Source organism: Passer montanus, unplaced genomic scaffold, assembly GCF_014805655.1.
Source record: "Passer montanus isolate IOZ18808 unplaced genomic scaffold, ASM1480565v1 scaffold14, whole genome shotgun sequence".
In the NCBI taxonomy this organism is placed as follows: Eukaryota; Metazoa; Chordata; class Aves; order Passeriformes; family Passeridae; genus Passer; species Passer montanus.
Genome location: NW_024360941.1, coordinates 12,719,066 through 12,744,590, shown reverse-complemented (window position 1 = coordinate 12,744,590; position 25,525 = coordinate 12,719,066). Strand labels below are relative to the sequence as shown.

Here is a 25,525-nt window from a genome sequence, read left to right as displayed (position 1 = left end):
GGATTTATAGGCCTTTTGCAAATGAAACACAAGGTAAAACTATAACCATTGTAATACAATTAAATGGTTTAAGGAGATACTAATGATAGGAAAGCAGAAAGCCTTTACTCAATTTCAGGTTCATACCAGGACAGTATAACTGAGTTAATTGAATGAAATAGAACTGTATTCAAGAATGCAGAAACTAGATAACATTTGTGTTTCTGTTTTCAATTTCAATCCAAAGCCTCGGAGAAATGTCATAAATTTCACAGGAAAGCACCTCTGCTGAGGGTCATGTTCTAAATAACAATTCTGTTAGTCAAGGACTGGACAAAGATTATTCCCTCTTCAGGACTACAGTTTGTGTCACCATTGAAGCTCTGTGGCAGAAAAATGAAAACTTGCTCTAGAAAGACAAAACTAATTTGCAGGGCTGAGTTCCAGAAGATGTGTCTGCTCATGAAAAGGAGAAAAAGTAATGTAAAGAGAAACTATCCTAGAAAAGTGATCATTGCATCATTACATCTATGTCATAAATACTCTCCTTATTTTTTTTTCTTTTTTAAAGATCTACCCCATTTTACAATGTGCATTCACAGAAAACACAGACATAATGGACTTAAAGTCTTAAGATCAACAAATCTATTGGTTGTTTTTTTTTCTGAAGCAGGGAAGAGACATAAGGTTTCTTTCCAGGGCATGAATCTGTCATGAGCTTAGATTTGTTCCACCTCAGAGAAGGGATAAAAGAGAGTACTGCACTTGTTTCTGCAGCTTTAATAATGTAGCAGTTGGTAGAGTGCTTTTGGTGCTTTGCTTAGCCTAACCAGAAAAATTAAAAACATTCCTCATCTACACTGAAATTCTTTTTAGGTGACTCCTATATTCTTTGCTCTTATGAGCAAAGAATGAGCAAAAGAAAGGTGTGTTAATCCGAGCTGAAAATAAATAGGAATATATGTTCTTGAAACTGTATACTGGTACTTCAGTAACTTTTGTTAATTTAAAAATATATATATATACCTCCACACACACATATATATATTTGCTATGTGGCTTAAAACTAAATGGAATACAAGGAGCTAAGGGTGGGAAGTGTCACTTCACATTTTGTTGGTGGGAGGGATGTGTCCTCCAGAAAAAAGAAGCCTGAAGACACATCCTAAGGAGAAATGCTGACATTTTTCTGCCTCCTTGGCCTCTCTTGGTATCTTTTTTTGCTGTTCTTATTCACCCCTCTCCTAAGAGGGGGCTGGTTTTTTTGTTATTTAGTCACATTCTACTGACAGTCAGAAATACCTAAGAAAAGGTTTCCAATATAGCACTCTGCTCTCCTCACATGCCCCCCCAACTCACATGGGCTGCACACACACCCCTTAATAACTGAATTCTGACAACCATGAAGCTGATTTGTAGTGATGCTAACAAAATGAGGATACTTTCATAAGTACTTTCCACCAAGTATTTACTTGCTTTCTAAATGCAAATCCAGGGGGTGTAATTTTTTACATTCACCATTGGTATTTCTAAGGAATTACATTCGCCATTGGTATTTCTAAGGTAGCATTTCTGCTCTGTTGTTGAGCTACTTCAGGGGCTACACATGCAATGACTGTTCCAATTGCATATGCTATACATGATTAATTTTCTAATTGTAACATGTAAGGGTGTGTACCAGAGCAGGAAACCCTTGGGAAAAAAAGATACAGTGGTAGCAGTGGAAATACTGTATACTAATAGTACCCCTCCTATCTGTAACAGTTGCTTTTTGTTACCAGGAAAAGCATGTCTGACTTGCATGTATGAATGAAGCAACAGAAATCCCATGGTGCTTCATTCTTATACTCTCGCTTGACAAAGTTTTTGTGGTTCTTCTAGGCTAATTTAAAGAGGGAGCTATTTGTTATGGGTAAACCTCCTCGTAGCCCAGTGATGACTAAGAGATCCTGCAGCTCACCTGTCAGAGGTCACAGCTATTCACACAGGGTATGGTACTGGGTGCCCAGTGTGCAATAACAGCTTTTCCATGGACAAGGAGCTCAGTGTCTAGTCTTTCAGCATTTTGCTTTTACCCAAGTGTCTCAATACTATCAGTATGCTGTGTTTTCTTCCTGTTGTGCTTCTGTGCTATGACTGAGTAAAGGCAACAGGTCTGTGTGTGCCTGAACTTTTTATATAAATCCACTAGTGTACTGTATCTCTGCAGTACTGCATGGTATTTCCAGTGCTACAAGATGTTTATATTTGGTTCTTTATAGTTAGTCTAGTTCTATTACAATTACTCCTCTCTTTCAAAGCATTTTTAGTTTATTAAAATTATGGCTTCTAAGAGTCAAAATTCATTCTCCATTGCATGTATACAGACTGAAATTTTTGGTTTTGAATCCATGTCCTTCTTTTCAAAATGTTTGCTCCTGCTACATTTTTTTTCACTCAATACTGTCCTCTTCATCCAATCACTCCAGATTTTAATACTCTTTAACCTTTCACTTCTTATCTGTAACATAACCATAACACAACTCTAATATTTTCACATAGCCAGAAAGTCAGATTGTTTAGAGTTTGCATGGATTTTGCTCAAAAAGGTAATCTACATTAGGAAAAAGGGAAAAAAACCCCAAAAACACAAGAAGTCTAACACAAAAACACCACCCTCAACCTAAACAATATGAGAATGAGAATTTCTGGTTTATGCTTTACTTTCAGTTCAGGATTTGTCCTTTGCTTTGGTTCCTTAACATTTAGGTCTTAAAACTGGTAATGGGATTACTTGCTTCCTATGCTGCTGCTGCTGATTTTACGTGATCATCTTTCTGGTGTCTCCCTCTTTAAAATTTGAATCTTAGTTTAAGTTATGCAGGTTTGTGTAACTTCCAAAGTCTTAGCTTTTTGGCAGGCCTCTGTTTGCTTCCAGGTATTGAGGGGACAGTGCTTTCTTCACTAATGAAGACAGTTCAATCCTAGAAAGGCCAGGATTCTTGTAGCAGAAGACAAACACCATCTAACAGAAAGGCTAACTAGGAATGAGAGCTGCAAAAAAGGGATTAAACCCTATTCTAATTTTACAGTTTTCTCCAAATGAATGACGTAACCAGTATATTAAGAGGAGTGTATTGATCAATGTGTGGAGAGCTGTAAAAAAGGGATTAAACCCTATTCTAATTTTACAGTTTTACATTTACATCCAAATGAATGACATAACCAGTATATTAAAAGGAGTGTATTGATCAATGTGTAGTGTGTTTATTACTTTAATTCCAAAACTACAAGAGTACATATCGTGCACCTAATTTGCATACTCAGGACTCTACAGAACTTTTATATGTAAGTACAGTTACCGATCATGCATGAAAATTAGGCATACAACTGGGACCACTGATTTGATTGCACACTCCTTAATGTTTTTGGGATTAGGTCCTGCAATATTTCCCAGGAAATAGGACAGTCTGGTAAACTGAGGTGCAGTTGAAAACTAGGATTCTTTGTTAACAGTCCTTTGTCTAGCCAATGCAGCTGTATGTGGGAATGAGAGCTTAGGGAAAGAAAACAGAGAGAAAGCTTCTGGATGTCAGCTGGGGTATTACTGTGGAATGCCTCCAAACAGAGAGCAAGCACCAAGGTCTCCCTGCTCAGACACACCACCAATCACTTCACCCTATTTCTCCAAGACTGTAATTTTGTCACAAGACTGTTTTCTCTGCAGCAATAACACAGAGTTAAATCATGAGTCACATTGATTCTTATCTATTTCTACAGTGGTTAATTAGAAATAGAACCTTTTATGAAGCATATGCAGAAAAAGAAGATAATACTAACCTACCCAGTTTCTTCCTGGCTTGGTATTATGTTCAAAGCATTAAATCATTTGTAGCATTGTTTAGGACTTTTACTTCCATTGTTTATAGGAGAAGTCCTTAACCTTAGCTGAGTTCTTTCACATCTCTATCTTTGGCATTCAGCTCAGTTACAGACCTGATGAAAGATTAGCAGCAAATCAGGGCTAAGATTCCAGATTCCAGTCTAAATACAAAGAATTCTGACTATTCTCCTCTTGCTAGACAAGCCAGCCATTGAAGGAGGTTTACTGATAACTGTTTGATTTGCAATCTTTACTGTTTATTCTTCAGTAAAAATTATCCATCTTTCTTATACACTGGCAGAGCAGAGTTAAGTGAGGGAGAGAAGACAGTAAAGAGTATAAACTTTTTTTTTTTTTTAACTTTGAAAATATGTTTCTGACCTAGCATTCAATGACATGAATTTAAAAAAAAAAAAAGTAATCTACCTGCCTCAAATATAGGCACCTTTTAAAAGTTATACTCTATAGACTGTAAAGTACAGATTGTTCACAATATTTTCTACACGTATTCATAGAGACTGCTGAAAAGAAATTTAACTAATTTCATCTGGAGATGCTGAGGGGGAAAAGAGGGGAAGGAAACCTAAGAAACTGCATCCTGTGTTTTTCTGTTCAATTTTTGCCATCAGCCTGGGGATTGTTTACAGCTGCCTTCTCTCTTGGAAAACTGTATCATCTTCAAGAGTGACTGAAATAGTCAAACCAAGAGAGAATCATGAGGCAGTAAGACAAATTCCATGGCTTAAAGATCAGGTTGCAGTTTACTCAATTCACAAAAGAAAGTGCTATAAGCAGTGTTTGATATCCACATTGCCAAAACAGATATGGTTGCCAGACTTGTCTCTACAGAGTGACTAGAGGGCATCCTCAGTCAACAGAGAATACAATCCCTGCTCATATCAAGAGCTTTTCCAAGCAGCTGCTCCTGCACTTTCTGGCCCCAGCCAGATTCTCATCAGTATAAGTCAATGACATTCTAAGCAGGATATGGTTTCTGTAGAAAGTTAGTATTTTTCATTTCCATGCATCCAAATGTACTGAATATTATTGCTCAGTAATGCTTCATTAAGAAGGAACATAGTTCCTTTCAAAAAGCTTTGCACTGGAAATACAGACTACTTTTTTCTTTTGAAGTGTTAATTGTTATAGTCGCACAAATGTATTCTTTCAAAATAGTTTTCTGTTCTTTGCCTCCCAACAGCCCGCATGGCTTGAGATGAAACAGAATTAGTTAAAGCATGGCATGTTATGCCTGCCAAGTTAGTACTCTGTGTATGTAATGTAAATTGGTATGTTGTTCGTCTGTGAATACTCTAGATTCTGCCATTATGTAGAGGAGTTTAATTTCTGCTTATCTAAAAATGTATTTCAGCCAAAAAAATGTATGATGCTCATCAGTTGCATCTGATTTTTCTAATGTTATTTCTGTTTCACAGTGAAGAGGCAGAAGGGTTCTATTCCATCATTGTACTATGCTATAAATAGAATGGACTGTTGATGAAGTTCACAGTTTTGTTTAGTTTTTATTATGACCTCCAAAAATCAGATCTTTAAACATGCCAAGATTCTGTTGTTTGTCATGTCTCTTAAGGATTTCTTGTGAGTTGGAAGGGGGGCAGAATGGGCCATGGTTTTACACAAGGTAGAATATGGACTCTTGAGCAACTATGTGTTACATTCCTATCCACCTATTTGGACCTTGAACTGCAAATCTTTATTACATTTCAAATCATTTCATTTCAGCCACAACGCCCTGTGCTTTCTCATGAAAATATACACGGTGGGGGGGAACCGTAAGTATAATTCTTGTCTACTAAACCAAAACCTAACATTTAACTAACAGCCAGCACGTCATCAGATAATTTTTCAACTTGCCGAGTACAATTATGAAGAGATTTCACAGATTTATAGATAACTGCATGATGTAGGAAGATAGTCAAGAAAGTCCCTGAGGGCAAAGCCTTATTTGTTTAATTTTACATTCCGTGCAGCCAGACATGGCAACTTAACAGTTTTCCATTGTCTGTACTTACAGAAGAGATTTGACTTTTTTTATTCTCTCCATTTTTACATCTCAGCAAAATGACAATTACAGATTCAACATTGATTCAACTGATCTGCCTTACTGACTTGATACAATTATTCAGAAACAGTTCTGGATGTGAATGGAGAGAAAAAAAGTAACTTGATAATGTTGATCACAGGAACACAGGCTCACACTTTTTGGTGTGATTTACAAGTGCAATTCAAATGTGAGATACAAGAAAAGCTTTTCTCAAAACTGGAGAAGAACCTAGAACTCAAGTCTTATTTTAAGTGCTTGCGATATTTCAGTACTGACAGTTAAATGCAAATTCAGTGCAGGATTGTCTTGAGATCCCCCCCAGCCTTGCAGTGGGTCCTACTTCAGTGATCACTGAAACCAGCAGCTATTCTTCCTTTAGCATCAGAGCACTTCCACATATGCCCTATTAAATAATTTTTCATAAAATGTACCTAAGGTTTATTGTCTAAAAATATTTTTAAGTTTTTCTTAGTCATTTGAAGATGAAAAAGAGGGGCAAAAAGTTACCAGATACATATACCACTAATACATAATTAGATTTGGATATTCAATCTCACTAAAATCACAACTTCCTGTTGGTGTAGTTGAGCATATTGAAGCACCTAACTCAGTTTTCAATGCAGTAATTTTCTAATTCTTTTTTTTCAATATATTATAAGTAGTTCACTTATATAGTTGGCTAAAGTTATTGATTCCTAAAATTTAAATAAAAATATTAAATTTATATTTAAATTTATATATAAATTCTCTTGAATATGTTTTCTGTCACTATTGTAAATGCTAGTAGAGATTTCATACTTACAAAAGTCTTAGCTTAGCATAGCGAGAATGAAATTACTACAAAGGAGTTTTTTAGATGGACTATCTAGAAATTACTAAGATTCAATCTCTAAAGTACAAAGAGAGCTCATTGGTAAGTTCTTGTTACTGTACTTGAGTAAGTAATTGGCTTGAATCCTATTCATGACATATTGCAACTGCAAATCTTGTCCCCTTGGAAGCTGCATTTAATTATTTTTGGAATATCACCATAGCTCTGCTTTCCTGGAATGATGATAAGTATAACAGCAAACATTATTGCCACTTGGTTTTTTGCACAAACTGTTCTTACTCCTGCCACACAAATTACCAAAGGTAATTGCTTAAACAACCAGTCTCTTTCCATTTTGTTAGAGTAACTAAAATATAAAAAGAGACTTTGGGGGCTTGGGAAGATGACTGCCAGTGACAAGAAATTAAGGTGGTTTTCTTATTTTTCTTGGAATGTTTTCTTCTTTTCTAACCTTTGAACCAGCAATGTGAAAAATGAGTGTAGTTTGTTTAAGATGACCATCATGAAACTAAACCTAGCACTAGTCTGTATACAGGATTTTCAAATTGGGCTTTCAGGAACAGGAATTTTTTACTAAAGTAAACATCTTATTTAAGCCATGAAAACTTAGCCAGAATGATAAATACATCAATGAGCAAGCTATCTTGTTTGTACTGGGGAAAGTGAAATAATGGTATTAAGGTTTAAAACTCAGTGAACTGTTCTAAGATAAAAGATTGGATACAATTATGTTTTGCTTCAGTAATCTGAAATTAAAACTATATCCTTTTCCCAATTTCTGCAGTTATACTCTGCTTCTTTTTAGACAGACAGTCATATCTGAGGCACAGCTGCTTAGGAAAAAAGGCCAATTCTGTCTCTGCAGGACTCACAGGCTTGTACAACAATCTTCCTGTGGGCTGTCAGCCCACGAACCTTCAGTTCCCCCTAGTGAGAGTTTATTCTTTCAATTCAAAAAACTTTAATTAAAAAGGAATTTTAATTGGCAAAAGCTGGAAAGGAATGAAATACAAAGCATTTAGTAATTGCACACCTCTTGCCATTTATCCACCTTACATCCTGCAATCTGCAACCCTGGCCAGGTGTAGAAGCACAGCTCAGGGATTGAATATTGAGTTTCCATCCCTATGTCCACTGATTTGATCCAGGCCTCTCCCTCACACTCACAGATCAGTGTAGCACTGAAGAGCCAGGGAGCTCCCCCAGCCACAGTGACAGTGTGTGAGAGCTGCTGTCCTGGGAACCCTCGTTTGTGCTGCTGCTGGCTTCTAAGAGCTTAAAGGCAGAACCACAGTGCTGACCATGGAAGGTTACAGGGCTAGCACATCTAGACTCTCCTTTAGAAGTTCTTTGTTTGGTTACTGAACTATAAAATAACACTAAAATGTTTAAAAAAAAATGTTTTTGAAACAACTGGTTGAGGAGCCATCAGACTTGCCTTTAAACCCAGTCTTCAGTGTCTCATGAGTTGCCTTTCTAATGAAGGTTTTATTTATTATAAGTTCCTAATCCTCAAGTCCACCAGGCAAAAAAAAAAGTCAATTTCCCCTCTATTTGCAAGAAGCATTTCTTCTTAATGTTTAAACCAGCTCTTTTACTTGAGCAAAAGTGCAAGGAACTCTTACATCTTTTTAAAATGCCTCATTTGTCCTATTTAAGGTTTCAGGCTCTATATAACTATACTCCTAGGAACGAAGATGAATTGGAGCTCAGAGAGGGAGATGTCATTGATGTGATGGAAAAATGTGATGATGGATGGTTTGTGGGTATGTTTTGATTTGGTTGCTTTCTTCTTTTTGTTCCCCCTGACCTGTGCTGCCCTCTTTGTGTAGTGTCTTTTAAACCACTTGATTTTTGGCTTTTAGTGTAATAAACCTGAACCTGGCTTTATCAGGAGAAATCCCAGCCAAAATCCACTGAAATTAGCAGGTGATTTTGCACTTTTGTCTTTTAAAATGTATGCCAAATTGACACACAGCTCTGGATTGTTGTACAGCATTGTTGTCATTTGTGACACAGAATGGACTATGTATTACTTCTCTCTTTATAAAGACCAGGTAACTTAAAACCTTCTCACAGGAACACATCCACAGCATTGACCACTTGTGAAACCCAAGTATTGCTGAACAAACGATGATTTCATAACCAGGTCTAGATATGGTGGCTTAATCATTTCATAAACCCTCATGCACACAGCAGCTAACTTAATCATCTGACAAGTTCTTAATGTTTTAAAAATTCACATTATTTAAATAGACTTATGTTGTTGAAATTAAATTATTTCTATGTACCAAGAATTTTAGCACAGCTTTTAATCAGGCATAACAATTTAGTCAAATATGCCTCTTCATTTGCATTTTGCTTCCTGTGTTACACTTTGTTAAACCTCACAAATAAAATTATATAGTATAAGGAACTCTAGTTCATTCTGTTTGTGCAATATTAAACATAAAAAATTTTAAGGCCATGCTTACATAGTGATTTTCTGGTTTTATTCCCATCTTTCATCTATTGCTTCTAATTTCAGGAACCTCAAGAAGAACCAAATTGTTTGGTACTTTCCCTGGAAACTATGTCAAGAGGCTGTGAAATTTTTTTTTCAACTTATTTATGCTGCATCTCTGCAACACATCTGCATAAAGCTGCTAGAAAACATGCTACGCTGGCCTTCTGTTTTCTTGCTTGCAGTCTCAAATAGAGGCCATCTAGTTCATCCTCATCCCATCCCACCCGCCAAACGTTCCAGCAGTATTACAGCAACAACCACAGAGTGGATAACTAAGCTTTTCTGAGACAAGAGGAATAATTTCAACATTTAAATACTCCCTGCTTTAAAGTCTTTTCATGTGAAACACAGTAAGAAAAGCCTGATGACAGGTACACAAATGAGTTGCCATGGGGGGTAGGGGGGAAGGGAGAAAAAATTAACCTTGGTTTGAACATTTGTGGTACTACCATGAAGTCTGGTGGGATTTTTTCAGCATGCACGTAATACAGAGGAAAGTTGCTGTTTACTATTTTTTAAAAAAATTAATTTTACACATTCTTATTAGCTTGGCAGCATTTGTTGCTTCCACATTGCTGTGTCACGGGTTTGCCTATTGTACTGGTTTACAATGTATGACAAACTATAATATAGATTTTTTGCCTGCACTTGTATGCTGTAACAAATGCACAGTGATTGTAAAATCTCAAGCAATCAAAGTGAAAAATGGAAGAACTGCAAGTGTTCTGAACGGGTGCAATGGTATTGGCTAAATCTTTTTTCTTTTTTTCCCTAATGAAAAACTGCAGTGAACCTGTAGTGTTTTCTGTTAAAAAGTAAGAAGTGCAAAAGGCACAAAGACTTGGGAAAGAGGATTTAAGGAAGAGCAAGACAGTGCTGTAAGCATAGACAATAATAACCTGCTATTGATGTCTGATATTAAATGGTTGTAATCAAAATGTTGTAATAGTAAGCAACATGAAGTGTAAGAGGTTAGTGTTTTTTCTTATCAGGAAATTAAAGAAGCAGGAAGGTAAACAGTGTTAGTGCAAAGGGTTGTTGGATTTTGGTTTTTTTCTTTCCTAACATAGCCACCTGAAAAATATTCACAAGCATCATGTACTGATTTATTTCACTATATATGTGTATGTATGTTAATGAAACCCAAGTTACACATTCTTTTTAGTAATTTAGACAGAAAAAAGTCACAAATATTAAACCGGATATATTTTTAGAGGTGTTGGGTTTTGGTTTTTTGTCTGAATGAACAAGTGTTTAAAAACAAACATTTTCCATAAGCAAAGGTAAGCATAAATAGCAAATGAAATTAAGGCACAGTATGATCATGACTATGGCTTTATAAAAATAAAAATTTGGATTTGGTTTCTTTGGCACCTTATAGATGGCAAAAGCTTCTGCTGCATTTTACATGGGTAATGGATCAAAATTATCAAAATGTATGTAGTCTCTGTAGCATTTTGTACATAATTTTGGTTTTTTGTACAGAGCCATTTGGTTGTTGATTTTTAAAAAATTAAGTTTCTTATTTGCCCTCTTCACCTACAGAACATTTCAATGCGTTTTTCTTTTCTTTCTCTGTTTACCATAAGCACATCTGGATAGTGCAATTCTGTAAGATAGCCTTTTATGCAAAATTTTATTAATTAAAATATGGTTTACCAGCCAAATCTAAATGTACATATGTCTTTATTACTGAGAAAGGTCATTAAGGCAAAGGTAAAGAAACATCTTTGTGCAGCATACCTTTATTATTGCAGATTTCATGGCAAAAGCTTTATATTCAAAGGCTTTCAATTTTAAACTAGATCTGCATGCAGCTTTGCTGTGAGATTAATACTATCTTTGATGCCATTTATGATTGAGGACTTAAATATCTGTTGCCTGTGATATTTAAAAAGTACTGTTTCTACTCTGTATCTGATTTTAGAAAAATGCAGGTTTTTCATACCTGGGTTTCAGGTAACTGACTTTGAATTCCTACAAGCAAAAGGTCTCTGTGGTTTGGGTTTTTTTTCCTCGAATAGACTTCTAATAAATTTTGCTTGGAGTACAAAACTGTTTCCCCTATCATTTCTCCAAATACAAGTAAATTATCACTTAAGTATTGCAAAGTGCTTAACTCTTCAAGCTTTTATGCAAATATTAGTACACCTTGTACTTACACACACACCCCCCAGCAAGCCTACACCAGTTATATATATGTGCCACTAGCATTGCCTACCCAGCTGTCACTTGATCCACTTCTCTGTCATCCCTGAAACACTTGAATGCAAAAGCAACATTATGGACTTTCTGCATAGTGTGTGCCAATTTGAGATGATTTTTCTCTTGCCAGAACCATCCTTCACACAGAAACACAAAGGTAAAACACACAATGTATAAACCCTTTATACATGCCAGAAGTTCCTACATCCTAATCCTTCAACAAAAGCAGAACAAGACTCCCATGGTAAATGACAGCATAGGAACAAGAATTGAGGAAAACACTGGTTTTTGGGGAACATTTTACACTTGGGACATCTCTGCCTGGCAAAGAACAACTGTCAAAAAAAGCTTGCAACAAGAAGCAAACCAGGTTCTAGGTTTTGGGTAGGGGGTTGTATTTGGTTTTTTTTTTGTTGTTGTTGAAATTTTTTTTCACTGCCTGGTTGCACAGATACTGCTGGAGCTTCAGAGTAGCTCTTAGTCCTTCTTCACCATGCCATGCTGGCCATTCCTGCCAGGCTGCTTCTTCCCAAATGCTGTGCATGGTGTACTTCTACCACTAAAGAATCCAGTGCAACAGTAACCTGCATTTGGACAGGAATAATCCATTTCCTCAAGTCTGATGCGTGCTGTTTCATCTTCACAACTGCTGGGTTGGAAAATACAAACCCACTAACATCTCTACATAAATAATAAATATGTAGCTGAAAGTGATACATGTCTACAGGAAGGTTAAGACCAAGGACTGCTGTTAAAACTCCAGCAGAAACTCCTTTGTCAGTATAATTGTCAGTGCTGGGAGTGTTTTCAGCTGGGACAAGGCCTGATTTAGTCGGTAGGACTGAAGGGACCTTCCTCTGCTAATTTAGCTTAAACCACCACACATGCATCTCTTCTCACAGCCCAATAACCAAATGCTGGCATATGCAGTGTAACATGGTGTGGTTTGCCCTTTCTGCTTGCTGGGTGACCCAGCATGGGATTCAGGACATCACGGAAGTCCTGCTTTATGCCAGGTACCTGTGAGAGCTGTCAGAAACAGGCAGTGTTGTGCTTTAATAGTCTTCTATAAAAACTAGCCTAATAACATCAGCTAGTTAGTATAGTCTCGTTAATATAAAGAAATTCTGGATAGTTAAAGGTCTGAGTTGTAAGGGAGGAGATAGAATCCTCTGCTAATTGCAAAGTGAATGAAAAAGGGAAAAATATTTGCCATTGTAATGAGAATAGCAAGCCATTGGCACTTCAGGAGAAGATTGTAGTTCTTAATGTTTTCATCAAAAAGCAAAGATATTTAAGGATATCCAGTTAAACCAAACATACTCAAGTCTGTTAAGATTGCTGAAATCCCAACTACACTATTGAAGGAACAAATAAAGCATTTTTTTAGTTTCCTTGGATAAGCCCCTATAAAACCAAGAAGGCCACCCCACACAAGTAGGTGGTGTTTCATTGAAAAAGCCAGAGAGCGAGAGAGGTCTGGGGAATTAGAGGCCAGCCACTTATTATCTAGGAAAGTATGAGAACAGATCAATTAAAAGCTTCAGATATTCACTGATTTTTCTGAAAAATTATGTATCAAACCAAATTATTTTTTCCTTGTCAGCAAATGTAGCATGCTTCATGATTTCTCTTAGGATTTGCTTTTAATGCTATGAGTTGGCAGCTGGATTTGCAGACTAAGAAAAGTCAGTGCCAGTGCAGTAAAATCAAGTCTGTTGCAGAGTTGCAGTACTTTACAGACAAACAGGTAACATAACCACAACATCCCGAAAAACCAGTTGATCTCAGTCCCTACCCTGCAGAGAAAGTATTTGCTGCTGAGGCAAAGGCTTCCTAAAACAAGACAGCCCATAACATATCAACAAGCCAGGGAGACTAATGCATGAGCAGTTCAGGGTAGTGATCTATATCCCAAACTAAGCAAAGGGTCACCCCAGCAGGTCTCACATTCTGTCACCCGTGCCAAAGCAAAGCATGGTGTCATTCTGCGATGCCTGGTATTTACTAGTTGCCTTTTAAATGCTGATATACAGAACCACGACAGGAACATGAGGTGCTTCCTGTGCATTTGAAAAAACAGTGCATGAGCCCATGGGAAGCTGGAAACATGAAGTCAGTAGCTCTAGAAAGACCTTAGGTCATTGCTAAGTATAGTCCCTCACAGCATTTATAGTTACAGGGTGAAACCCTGCCTTTGCTCCAGTTAACAGCAAGCTCCAACAGATCCCACAGTATTGGTAGTAATTTCTGTGTTAACATGAAACAAAAATTGCATAAGAAAGAAGCACTAGAACAACTGAACGTCCAGTTTGGGTTGGTTTTATTATATTGGAAAGTGTGAGTGCACACAGAGACCAGAGTCCACTCCTTTAACTGTTCCCCCAACAGAGCAGAGCAGATAGTTGCCTTTTTTAGTACTTAACTGACAAGTTAGCTTAAAAAAATTCTTTTATCCATTGTTACAACTAGCAAATACCAATCAGACCAAGACCTAAATCCATCCATTTTACACATCAGAGAACTGCCAGACCAACACAATGGAAATCAGTACCTTACCCATACACAGTAAATAGGGATGCTGAATTTAACAAGACTTTCTTTGCAACTCTATTGATAATCAATCAACATCATGCCATTTATTTGACTGGCTGCAAAAATTGCCATTTTACTTTTACCCTCCCTGTAATCACCAGATAATTAAGTTCCCAAGTCCTAAAGATTGCCCAATAGATTCTATTGTTCTCATCTATATAGTGAAGTCACATTCCTTTGAGAATTAAAAATATTTTCACACATATCTATACAGAATATGACAGAAATTCACTGAAACAAAATAATGAATGAATTCCTGCTTGCACTTCCCTAAGTCAGAAACTAATTAGGCCAAAGAAAGTGATACTGGTGACTGCTAGGCTCTCAATTATGGGTTTTGTCACCTCTGAAACATTTTATAAAAAATAGCAAAAGCTTCTAGTTACTATATGGTGCTGAAACTAGGGAAGAACCTGAACAATCCTGCAGGTGCAACTTATAGTGCAAATGTGCTGTAAATAGTTACACTGTGCAGCTGCACCCAGGACTCCCAGCTCCTGTTTCATTTGCATCAATGAGAATCCCACACATAATGTATTAAGAAATATGCCTTTTGATATTTAGATTTTGTTTCCTCAGGGGTCACAAAGGAGCAAAGTTTTGTGGTAACCAATTGTTTTACACCACTAAAAAAGCAGAAAGCATTCTTACTAAAATAGCTTTAATGCCTATAACAACTATCCCATACCAATTTTTTGAGCACACTTTATATCATGATGTCACGTCTAATTACAAATCAGGAGCACAGAGGGTTCCACTGCATCAGAATGGCATTACATCACAAGTGACACGAGGGCAGGGAGGGGGGGAAGTGTTGACTGACAACACAAAATGCGTTGCTATCCTCAGTACAGACACTCACATCTCAACAATTCATGTTTCTTGCTGCCAACACAAATAACAAACTTGGAAGCCATTATTTCATCACCCCCATAAACAAATAGCAAAGTAATCCTCCTACATTTTCCATCCATCAGATAAATCAGTAAACCACTTTAAAAACATCCCAAGAATAATGTAATTATTTATTTCTACCAGTGAAGAATTACCAGAGTTACAAGCAGTGGCTCTTGATAGTTCCCTCCAAAAGGAGGAGTTTCACTTCTCTGTCACAAGCCAATGTTTCCTTTGCAAGAGCGGGCCCAGTATTCACCTGTGTCCACTTTGCAGTCCAAGCTCTACCTCCAAGTGACTGGATGAGAAATTTGCTATTTTAATATCTTAAAGGATCTGATCCTTTAAGATTGTTTTGGCCATCTTACATTAATATAAAATGGAGTAATTTTATCTCAAGACTTTCTACAAGTGCCACTTAAGGAGCAAAGAAGTAAACCGCTCTATTAAAATAATCAAGCCTTCAGTCATTTGCACTGTGATGCTCTCCCTCACCCCTGAGTTAAGCATACAAGTGAAACCAGCACTTCAGATGGGGAACACTGAGAAGCCTGAACATGTCGTTCTAAGTGGGTCATTGCACCGCTTCTGTCACTGTGATTTGCTAGATAAACCCCAAGCATGCAATGACCCAACTCGTGCTTCCCTGGGTTAGTGCTCTGGACTGTAATGTGAAACATGTACAAATACCAGCTGGCTTAATACCCACCAGAGGCTTTTCTTACACTACCACAAATTCATCTGTTATAGATAGGGGGTTTTTTCACATGTAACTGGAAGTATTTGAACAGGTGAGAATGAGCCCTTCCCTCCTTACACCATAAAAGAGGACAAATGAATGTGCCCAGGACGTCTGGGGTAGTAGAGAGCAATATTTATATGCCATGGAAGAGTTCAAGGAACTATTTATAGATTCATTTCAACTGCTCCTGCAGCCAGCTCTGAGGTACAAGACATAAAGCAGCACATGAGACAATCTGAAGCAGAAAGTATGAAAGTCATATACCATCAAAACCACAGGGAAACACCCAGGACACACAAAAAACCCCTCTGCTAGTCACCAATCCATACCCACATTCTGAAACAAGCATGCTGCTAACAAAGGGGTGCAAAGTTTTTGTACCTACCATTTCAGTCAAAAGGAATTTTAAAGAAGAGTGTTGGAAGAAAGAAATTGTCCCAAACCTACATCAGCATCACATAATAACTTCTGACCATTGCAGCTTTAATTGCAAAACTTCTGCAGTTTAAGCTGTTACAGAAAATTGACTTTTCAGTTGCACATACCAGGGATAAATTCTGTGCACAGGATCTTAAAATAACTGCTAACTATCCAAACTTTCTCCATTCTTTGCAACACACACTTCCTTTGTTTATCTGTTTCATTGCAGAATCACAAACAGTGCAGGCTTCGAGACAAGAATCCTCAAGGCAGAAAACCTGCAACTTATTTGTACAGCATTCATGCTACGATGTCCTTGGTCCTTTGAGGTCTTAACCATTGCTTTAATGCAGAAGGGGAAACAGCACTAAATTAAAGTAAATTGTTTCACTTACAGACATACATTCACAGGTACATCCTGTACCTCAGGATGTACAGAATTACAGATTCTGTACATCCTGAGGTACAGGATGTACCTGTGAATTACAGAAACAGATGTTTCAACCTCTTCCACTAAAAACAAATAAATAAATAAATAAATTTAAAAACCTAATACACAACAAAACTGTTTCACTTACAGACATACATTCACAGGTACATCCTGTACCTCAGTTACAGAAAAGATGTTTCAACCTCCTCCACTAAAAATACATAAATAAATAAATTTTAAAACCTAATACACAACAAAACCAGAGAGGTGGGGTGGCTACTAGTGAAGAAAAAGCAGTGTATTTGGGACATCAGAGGCAGACAAAACCAGGGAGAGCTGCTTCAGGCCCTAAAACAGGATACCTGGCTGTGTTATGGAGCCAGCCTTGTCACCTTCCTTCCTTTGATGCCTTAAGTTTTAGCTTTCATATTTTCCAGATTCTGTACTGCATTCATGTATATAACTCTGAACTTCATATCAAGTGTTAGCAAGTTCTCTTCACAGTTTAGTTAGACAAAACAATCCTTTTCCAGCCTGAGAACCAAGGACACTGTTGCACTGTTGCAGCTTTGGGCCCAAAAACAGATAACTGAAGAGAGCAATCTGGGAGGATGGGACTTCATAACCTGATGCTGTAATTGGCTTTTCCAGCCTGAGAACCAAGGACACTGTTGCAGCTTCGGGCCCAGAAACAGATAACTGAGGAGAGCAATCTGGGAGGATGGGACTTCATATCCTGATGCTGTAATTGGATAATTAACCCCAATACGCAAATGGACCAAAACTTATACAAGTGTGAAAACTCATGGCTCAGTGGTCATCTTGAGTGGAGCCACAGCCGGGCTCTTGTACTGCCCAAGGTGTATCCTTTGAAGACCTTGTAATAAATACCTACTTTATTCCTTTAACACTGTCTGGTCTCTGTTCTGGGTGGCCTGACAAGCCATCCCCTTCACCACACACATCCTGTGTTTCCATGAATGATAGCTCCCCAGGAAAGCCATAGAAAGGTAACTATTAGTTGTACCAGACTAAAAAGAATCAAGAGTAAGATCAACAGGGGAAGAAACAAACAGCTACAGCAAGCCCAAAGAAATCCTTCAGACTCTGTGGGCCTGCCCACCCTGAAAGGCGTGGTTTTAAGTCCAGCTGGAAATCTGACTGTCCTGATTTTAAGCCCAGCTGGAAAGTAAGCACCATGCAGCTGCTCGCTCAACCCCCCCCCCATACAAGTGACCTACCCTACTTTTCCCTCCTGTTCTACCACTCCTCTTCCTGCCAGCTCCAGAGGCAAAAATACTATGAAGGGAAAGGCATCCATGGAATATAAAACATGTTACTACTGAAAATTACTGCAATTCTGTTCTATTCCATTCAAGCTCTCACACTTTGGTTCTTGCCTTACCCAGACATCTACCAAAAGACCTCAGCAACTTGACATCATTGCTGAAATCCAGAAATTCCAAAGATGAGATGGTCTCCTGCATCAGTCCATAAAACTTATGTTAGCTAACAGCTCCCACAGCACGTTTACTGGAGGTTGCTAGAAGATCCTGACTTTAAACATTCTGGCATTCCCTCAAGCGAGAGAACTTTAGCAAGTTACTTTTAAGCTCTGAAAAATGCCAAACAAGAAATTGCTGAAATGAAATGTACAGGCAAGAGGGGGTAAAAAAAAATCAGTCTTAGGGAGGCTTTTTTCTGAAGAGGTTTTTAGTTTTCAGTGGTTTTGGCGGTTGGTTCTATGGGTGGGGTTTTTTTTAGCTGGAGGGAGTCAGTGGTAAGGATTGCAAATGAAACCACTTTCAGGTCTTTATTTCCAGAGAGATTTTTGTTAGGAGACTTTACTCACATTTCAAAGCACTACCTGTAAACACCATTATTTACTTCACATTGTAGAATGAGGATTACCCTTTGAAAAGCCTAGAGGAATTACACCTAAATTCTGGCCTGGATTTCCACAGTACCAGCAACCAAGAACAAAAATTCCCAGCTATGGTATGAACTACATTAACTCTCCACATGCTGAAGTATAGCAATAGTGGATATATGAATACTAGTTTTAAGACTTTGTGGATATCTGACAGTTTCACATCTACCATTTCATATACAGTTCTTACATGTTGATAAATTGAGAAACTGCTTAAGTTTCTGCCATTTTTATCCTTGCTGTTCATCATTTTTCACAATATAGCTAGTTTTTGCAAATATTTTCTCAGTTCTGTGCACTTAGCCATACATTCACTGAACAGAATCAAGCAAAAAGTCCAATCAGGGCAAAGTGTGAAATACATAATTAATTACTTTAAATTGGCTTTTTTTTTCTTTTTTTTTTTCTGATAAGAAACTAATTCATGGACGTGAACAAGCTGCCAGTGTCCTTTAAACAAGCAGAAAGAGATTACTCAAGATAGTAATGGGGAAAATATTTACAGTATCCAGCTACATTTAAGCATTCTGCTTGAGTAACTAGAGTGTGCGTCAGGACCCGAGGATCCAGCTTTGTGGCTAGCTATATTCTGAAGCTGCTAATCTCTGGCTCAGGGCCCACCTTATACTTAAAACAGAATACAATATTTGTCTTTCAGCTGTTGCCGTTTGTCATGACCCAATAAACATGGCTAACTCTGCCATAGCAACTGCTGTTAAAATGCTGAAGCCAAGCCACAAAGTGAAAGAAAAATAGATGCTGAATACGGTACTTTATGGAACATAAGATAACAATTGTATATTAAAAGCCATTCTGATGCCTGTTTCTAAGAGAAAAATACTCAGAAGTTTTGGCACATGGTCTACAAGTGACTATGACCTAACATGTGATCTCACATGTGATCTCATCATTTGTTTGTGTATGGAGTCTTATCTCTTGGGAGACCACAAAATAGGTCAAGGTATTGATCTAGAAGTTTGACACATGCTTTGAAGAAACACTTGACTGCTCTGTACTTAGGGAAAAAAAATATCCATATATTTTTTCAGGCTTAAGGCAGAATCAACTTTTGTTTTCCCTGCTTCCTAAGCTTCCCAGATAGAGATCATGGGTCAGTAGACTAACAGAACAACTGTAATTAACTGTTACCAAGGATATCTTTCTATCATAGATATAAATGCACACAAGTTCACAGACAGGGGCTGACAAAAAAAAAACCTGTCAAGTACTGCAATACAGAATAAGCCACTATGGACCATGGTTCTTTCTATCATAGATATAAATGCACACAAGTTCACAGACAGGGGCTGACAAAAAAAAAAACTTTTCAAGTACTGCAATACAGAATGAGCCACTATGGACCACGGTTGAAATCCTTATGGTTCCTTTTTGCCTACATTCCTCCAAAAAAACCTGTAGCCAGCCCCAGGGAAACACCAGACATACTCTCAGTGGCATTCACACATTTAGATTACAGTTGCGTATAAGCACTTTGCGATATTCAAAGAGCCCTATGGAAAAGCAGTATTTTACAGCCAAGGATAAAGGTGTGGTTAAAAAGAACTGCATAGAATGAAAACTAGGAGAATCTTCAGAAGAAGATCCAGACAGGATGAGCAGCTTTGCCTCCCACTTTATTTCTGCCTTTCCTAAAGGTATTTTGTAAATATTCATAGCATTCCCAGACTTTTATTATGTGTTATTTACAATATAAGACATTCTCAATAAATCAAAGATAATAATTTAAAAATTATATATGGAAAAAAATTTAAAACAGAGCCGGAATAAAATACAAATCACAACCATACAGGGATAAGCATTTTCTTCTTAACCAAGAAATCACTGTTTTTACTTGACACTTCAGATCTTTTTCCAGATATAACTTTCACTGCCAACAATATAATAGAAGAAGGGAAAAAACATACATACACACAAGTGTTTCCATGGAGAGGGACATACACTATAGACAGGCTCTTCATTGACAATTTTACCATTCCAAGAAGAACAAGCTCTCTCTTGTCATCTAATAATTTTTAGACAAAATGCAATCCAAAAAGCACTGCTACTGACTCCTGCCTGATGGGTCCCTCTGGTCACACAAGCTGTACTAGGGATCTATTCTTAGTCTTGAGTTTTGCAAAATTCTCTGAAATTTTTGTTGCATCTAGTGCTACTGAATAGAACCAGCTCCTTCTCCAGCAGCAGCATATGCAATCCAAATACATTCACTTGCCTGTAACCTTTTATCTTGATTAGTTAGGAGAAGAAAAAGATTAATTATAAGTAACATAGAAGGGACATACCACAGCATTTTGTGCCAGTTTTAGTCTATGAATAGTGGGCATACAGTAATTCATATCACATGAATGAGACTTGAATAACAATTACAAAATACATGTCTTAAAAGAAAGGATGCAATGTCTAAGTAAGATGTACACAGGAGAAGCTGACTGGGTCATGCCTGGAACACAGTTGGCCAACAGCTTCTAAGAATCTAAAATTACTATCTGCTAAATTACAATATAACATAACCCCCTGGAAGGCCTCATGTTACCTCCACTGCCCATTTCCCTGCTCCTAATCACCTTATTTCCTCCAGCCTCTTCTTTTCTGGGCACTGCCAATACTTGACTTGTATCATGCAACCTAGCACAAGAAAAGAAGTATTGCTAGCCACCACTGGTATACTAACAGCATCCAGACATGTATTTTGGCCTACACAGACACAAGTAATAATAATCTAGTGGTAAATGTTTACCTTTTACACCTATGGCTTGGAAAGAACAAGAGTCAAGTGTCTTGATGCCACTTGATCTCTCCACTATCCCTTTAGTAAATATAAGCTTTTCTCTTGAAAAGACACAGTTAGTTTCCATGTAGCAATAAAAGATTACACATAGCTAAACACATAAAATCACACATGAAGTAGGACTAATTCTTGCAGAAATAAAAAGTGAAGCTTTGCCTTTAACAGAGGCAGTGCTGGGTGTCTGAAGAGGCATGTTATCATTTCTGTAGGTACGTGTCATTGCACACCTAATGAAGTATTTGGACTATTTCCTGACTGCTGCTCTATAATATGCCTCATGAAAGAGGTTCCATAAATCTAACAACTGCTGTGCATTATTTTTTTCAGGTAAAGTCGAATGGCAAACACATCAGAGAGTTGTGTAACAGCCAACTTATGTTCAAAAATTATGTAAGTGCCAGCATGTTAATTTATGAAGCATACTGGACTTATCTGATGGCATAGAGCCTTGCTAACTTCATTCCAACTTCAGTTCTTTGAAATGAGCTTATCTCATTTCCAATGCCAAAATGGCTTTAACTTTAAACAAAAAAGGCCTCAGCTTGCCAAATTTGGACATGACGTTTGACTGCAGCTATTAAAGGGAGCAGAACCACTGATGAGTGAATGAGCTGAAAAGAAAAAAACTCCTTCCTCAGCCAGCTTTAAGATTCTCCATCAGAACTCCTACAGGCTGTCAGAACAGATGGGCAAATCCTTTTCCATACGCAAGAGGAAAACACAGCCTCTCAGAAAACATTCATAAAATTAATTGTGAAATTTGATAAATGCAGCAATTAAGCACAAAATTTGAGAAAAGCTTTGCAACTTTTTTGCCAGGAGCCATAATGATAAAATGTGCTGACACATCAGGCTCACAACAAAACCAAAAAATGACAACAAATTCATTTCCTAGTCATAACCACATCTGCAAAATAGGCAAAATTCAAATAATATGACAAAGCAACACTTCAGAAAACCAGTGCAGTAATCAGAATCTTAGCAACACAGATGGAAAGTCAAGACATGCATAGACTGCAAAACAGAGCTGCAAACATAGAGTACAGACACGAATTTTCAAAATTAAGGTAAGCAGTACTTCAACACCTTAATGTGACATCAGCATCTCATTCCATTCAATATACTCTTTAGATTTTTTTTAACACTTGTCATTATTTTATAAATGTCCCCAGCTCCTCTTTTACATTTTTTAAAAATTAAAAAGAAAATAAGGGGGAAAAAAATCAGTGCACAAATATCAGTTAAGATGAAAACCAAGTACATCTGTAATTAAACAACTTTTAAAAATAAAATATTTCAAATTCTATTTTCAATTTGCTTAGAATTTCATGAAACAGCTCTGAAACATACCATTTCACTAAAAAAATACTTTCCATTTATTGGCTTGCTAATTTAGAACAGATCCTTAATGTGAGCTTTAAAAGGCTCTAAGACACCTACTCCTCACTTAGTAAGTAGGAAGCTTCTTGAATAAAATTGAGGTTTAAGTCTTCCATTTCTGCAGTATTCATGGAACAAATTAATAACCTTTGAAAGTTAAATAATATGGTAAAAAAAAAAAAATAGACAAGACATTCCTGGCTTCCCAAGTCTGCATACAAAAGATTTAAGAAAATACTTATCAGTTTCAGTTTGCTACTTAGAATCTAAGCAGCAGAGAAAAGAACCAGAGTTATGTAAAAATGATAATCAAAGGTTTAAAATGAGAGGTCAGTTGACCTAAATCACTGCTTCAAAGCATCTACAAAGCTGGGGCAGGTAGGGAGGAGTTGTAGGAATGTCCTTCTCCACCTCACATATATTTCCAGCCTAGGAATTTCTAATGTCTGGGAGAGGGGTAAAGTACAAGACCTCCACTCCTCCCTTCCTTGCCAGACACATGAGAAGAATAACAGAGATGCTTGTCGTAGCACCCAGGAAAAGAAAAGAGCATTTCTCCCTTGCCAGGAAAAACTAAGGGTACTGCTGATTTGTCAGACATCCACTTAACCAAAAGCTGATAAGAAAAGTTCACCAGGATCCAAATTATTAATCATTCCCTAACAACGAAATTAGGAAAAACTACAATCTGCATACAATCAGTCTTATTGCTTTGGGAACTCTTTTAAAATAAGTAGTACTTATTATTAAAAGATTTCTCATATACCCATGAGTTTTGAAATAGAAAACAGGCTGTGCAGTTTGGAACACTCTGACCTTTCACCTCTGGACAGCCAGTTTCAGTACATGCTGTTCCACATGTGCAAGTGATTTTCAGGCTCCATTTAGCATCCTAGACTGGTACTGTCTAAACTTCACAAACAGTAAAGTCCAATATAGTTTATTATGATATAGACTAAGCTCTGAAGCAAGACAGGAGGTTTTTGACTTAAAATGCGGACTCTGAAGTGTTTGGGGTTTTTTGTTTGTTTCTGCCTGTAGCGGGGTTTATTCTGGTTCTGCAGCCTGAAACAGAGCACTCCATGAGTTTACGGAAGGATGAACTGGTTTTAAACATTTGCTGCTTAAATAAAACCTTTTTCTTCAACTCTCAGTCTGCCAAGTGTAAGGAAAACATTTTCTTCCATCAAGGCAGGGACATACTGGAAGAAGAAACATGAAAATTACATCCAAAACATTCTGAGGTGAGGTAAGAAGCTTGCCTTTTGTTAGCAATATGGAAAACAGTGCCATGCCATGGGCACAGGAGTTTGATTGCTAGAGTTTGAAAGCTAGAGAGGTGTCATGGTGTGCAATGACAGATTTGTGTACCATGCTACCACTCTAATGCCTAATTTGAGACCCCAGCTCCCAAATCTCCAAAAGTGAGTGACACAAAGGAATTTGACACAGCTTCCCCCCACCTTCCATTCTGGGGGAGGAGGCAGGTGGAAAATGGTGGTTATACTCTTTCAGGTTGCATTGGTTAGAAAAATAACATTTGACACAAAAATCAAATGAAATATCAACCTGGAAAGCAAAAGTCTTCTTCAAACATTTGGGCAGTCAAACTATAAACCAAAAGACTAAATTATTATTCTGGGGAGGCTAGTTTATACAGAAATTCATAGCAGTATTTGCAGGTACAAAAGGCTGTAACACCAATCACCCTATAGTACAAAACAAGAAAATCCATTAAAACTATATTTAAAAATACTTGTTTTATTATATGGAAGCTTCAATGACACAAGACAAAAAAAAAGGAAACAGTACTCTGCTTCATATTTATAAAAATCTATTTTCATAGTTACAACTATTATGAAAGAAAATATGATGCCCTAAAACCAGACAAAAAAAAAAAAAGTTCTTACTTTACTGAAAGGAATATACCTTTGTCCAGTGGATAAAATGCTCTGATTTCAATCCAACTCAGCTGGTCATTTTGGTCTAGTATGTAAAAACAGAAGTGGTCTAGGTAGATAAGCCAAAAAAAGTGTACACTGACTATGTAAATGGATGAAGGACTTTCTTAAAAGCAGTCACTGAAAAGGAACTATGAAACAGCCTTATGTGACAAGCATCAAGTCAGTATTAGCTTTCAAATCTTTTGTTTTTCTTTCCCCTCTCTAATTACAAAGAGGAAGAAAAAAAAAAAAAAAAAAAAAAGCTGAACCTGGGAAACATCAATAAAACCAGATCTTGCAATTGCTTTTCAGAGCAACAGCACCTTGGAGAGCAAGTCACCCCTCCAGTAAGCCAGGCAGAAGAGCAGAAGTAATAATTATTCTTTGAGCAAGAGCTCAGCTTCATTTATGCATATGATTTCCACTGAAACTGAGAGCAACCACTTGCCTAGATAAAGGTTAAACCTACCCTGCCCTTTTAATCTAGCAAGATTACAAGGGATATATAAGCAAATTTCAGTACAGTACAGAAACATGAACAAACTTTACAGACACTTAAGCAATTCCAAACATGGGTTTCCTAAAAAAAAAAACAAACAAAAACAAACAACCACCAAATAAAAAATCTCACACCCAAAAAGTAAACCTGCACATTAAGATATAAATCAGTAACTTAAGAATGGGAATTTGGAATGAACTTCTCCAATGAACAAGTTATTATACAAGCATAATTTTTGACACAGGAAGCTAAGAGCCTGATTATAATGTTTGACCTGACACTGAAATTCCTATAATTCAAAATAATTTCCTATTGAAGTGCATTGCAGGATTTGTAATCTCAGTATTTGAGATTGCCAGTGTTCAGAGAAAAAGCAAATGCAAATTGCACAGGAAAGAACTCTTTAAATAAATACATCTAATATGTTATTCATT

At 37.2% G+C, this 25,525-nt stretch overlaps 1 protein-coding gene across 23 annotated transcripts in view; it reads left to right on the top strand.

Annotated features, from left to right (window-relative positions):
* SORBS2 (sorbin and SH3 domain containing 2) overlaps positions 1 to 11,299 on the top strand; it is a 145,150-nt gene extending 133,851 nt beyond the window's left edge. For 12 of the 23 annotated variants that reach the window (XM_039699868.1, XM_039699877.1, XM_039699867.1 and 9 more), the window contains 3 exons: positions 5,585 to 5,634; positions 8,398 to 8,504; positions 9,266 to 11,299. In XM_039699868.1, coding sequence (XP_039555802.1) covers positions 5,585 to 5,634; positions 8,398 to 8,504; positions 9,266 to 9,327 — 219 coding nt within the window. In that variant the 3' untranslated portion in view covers positions 9,328 to 11,299. Of the gene's footprint in view, positions 1 to 1,860; positions 1,969 to 5,584; positions 5,635 to 8,397; positions 8,505 to 9,265 lie in introns of all 23 variants that reach the window. The other 11 variants (XM_039699854.1, XM_039699861.1, XM_039699869.1 and 8 more) reach the window with 3 other exon arrangements.
* Positions 11,300 to 25,525: the final 14,226 nt, after the last annotated feature.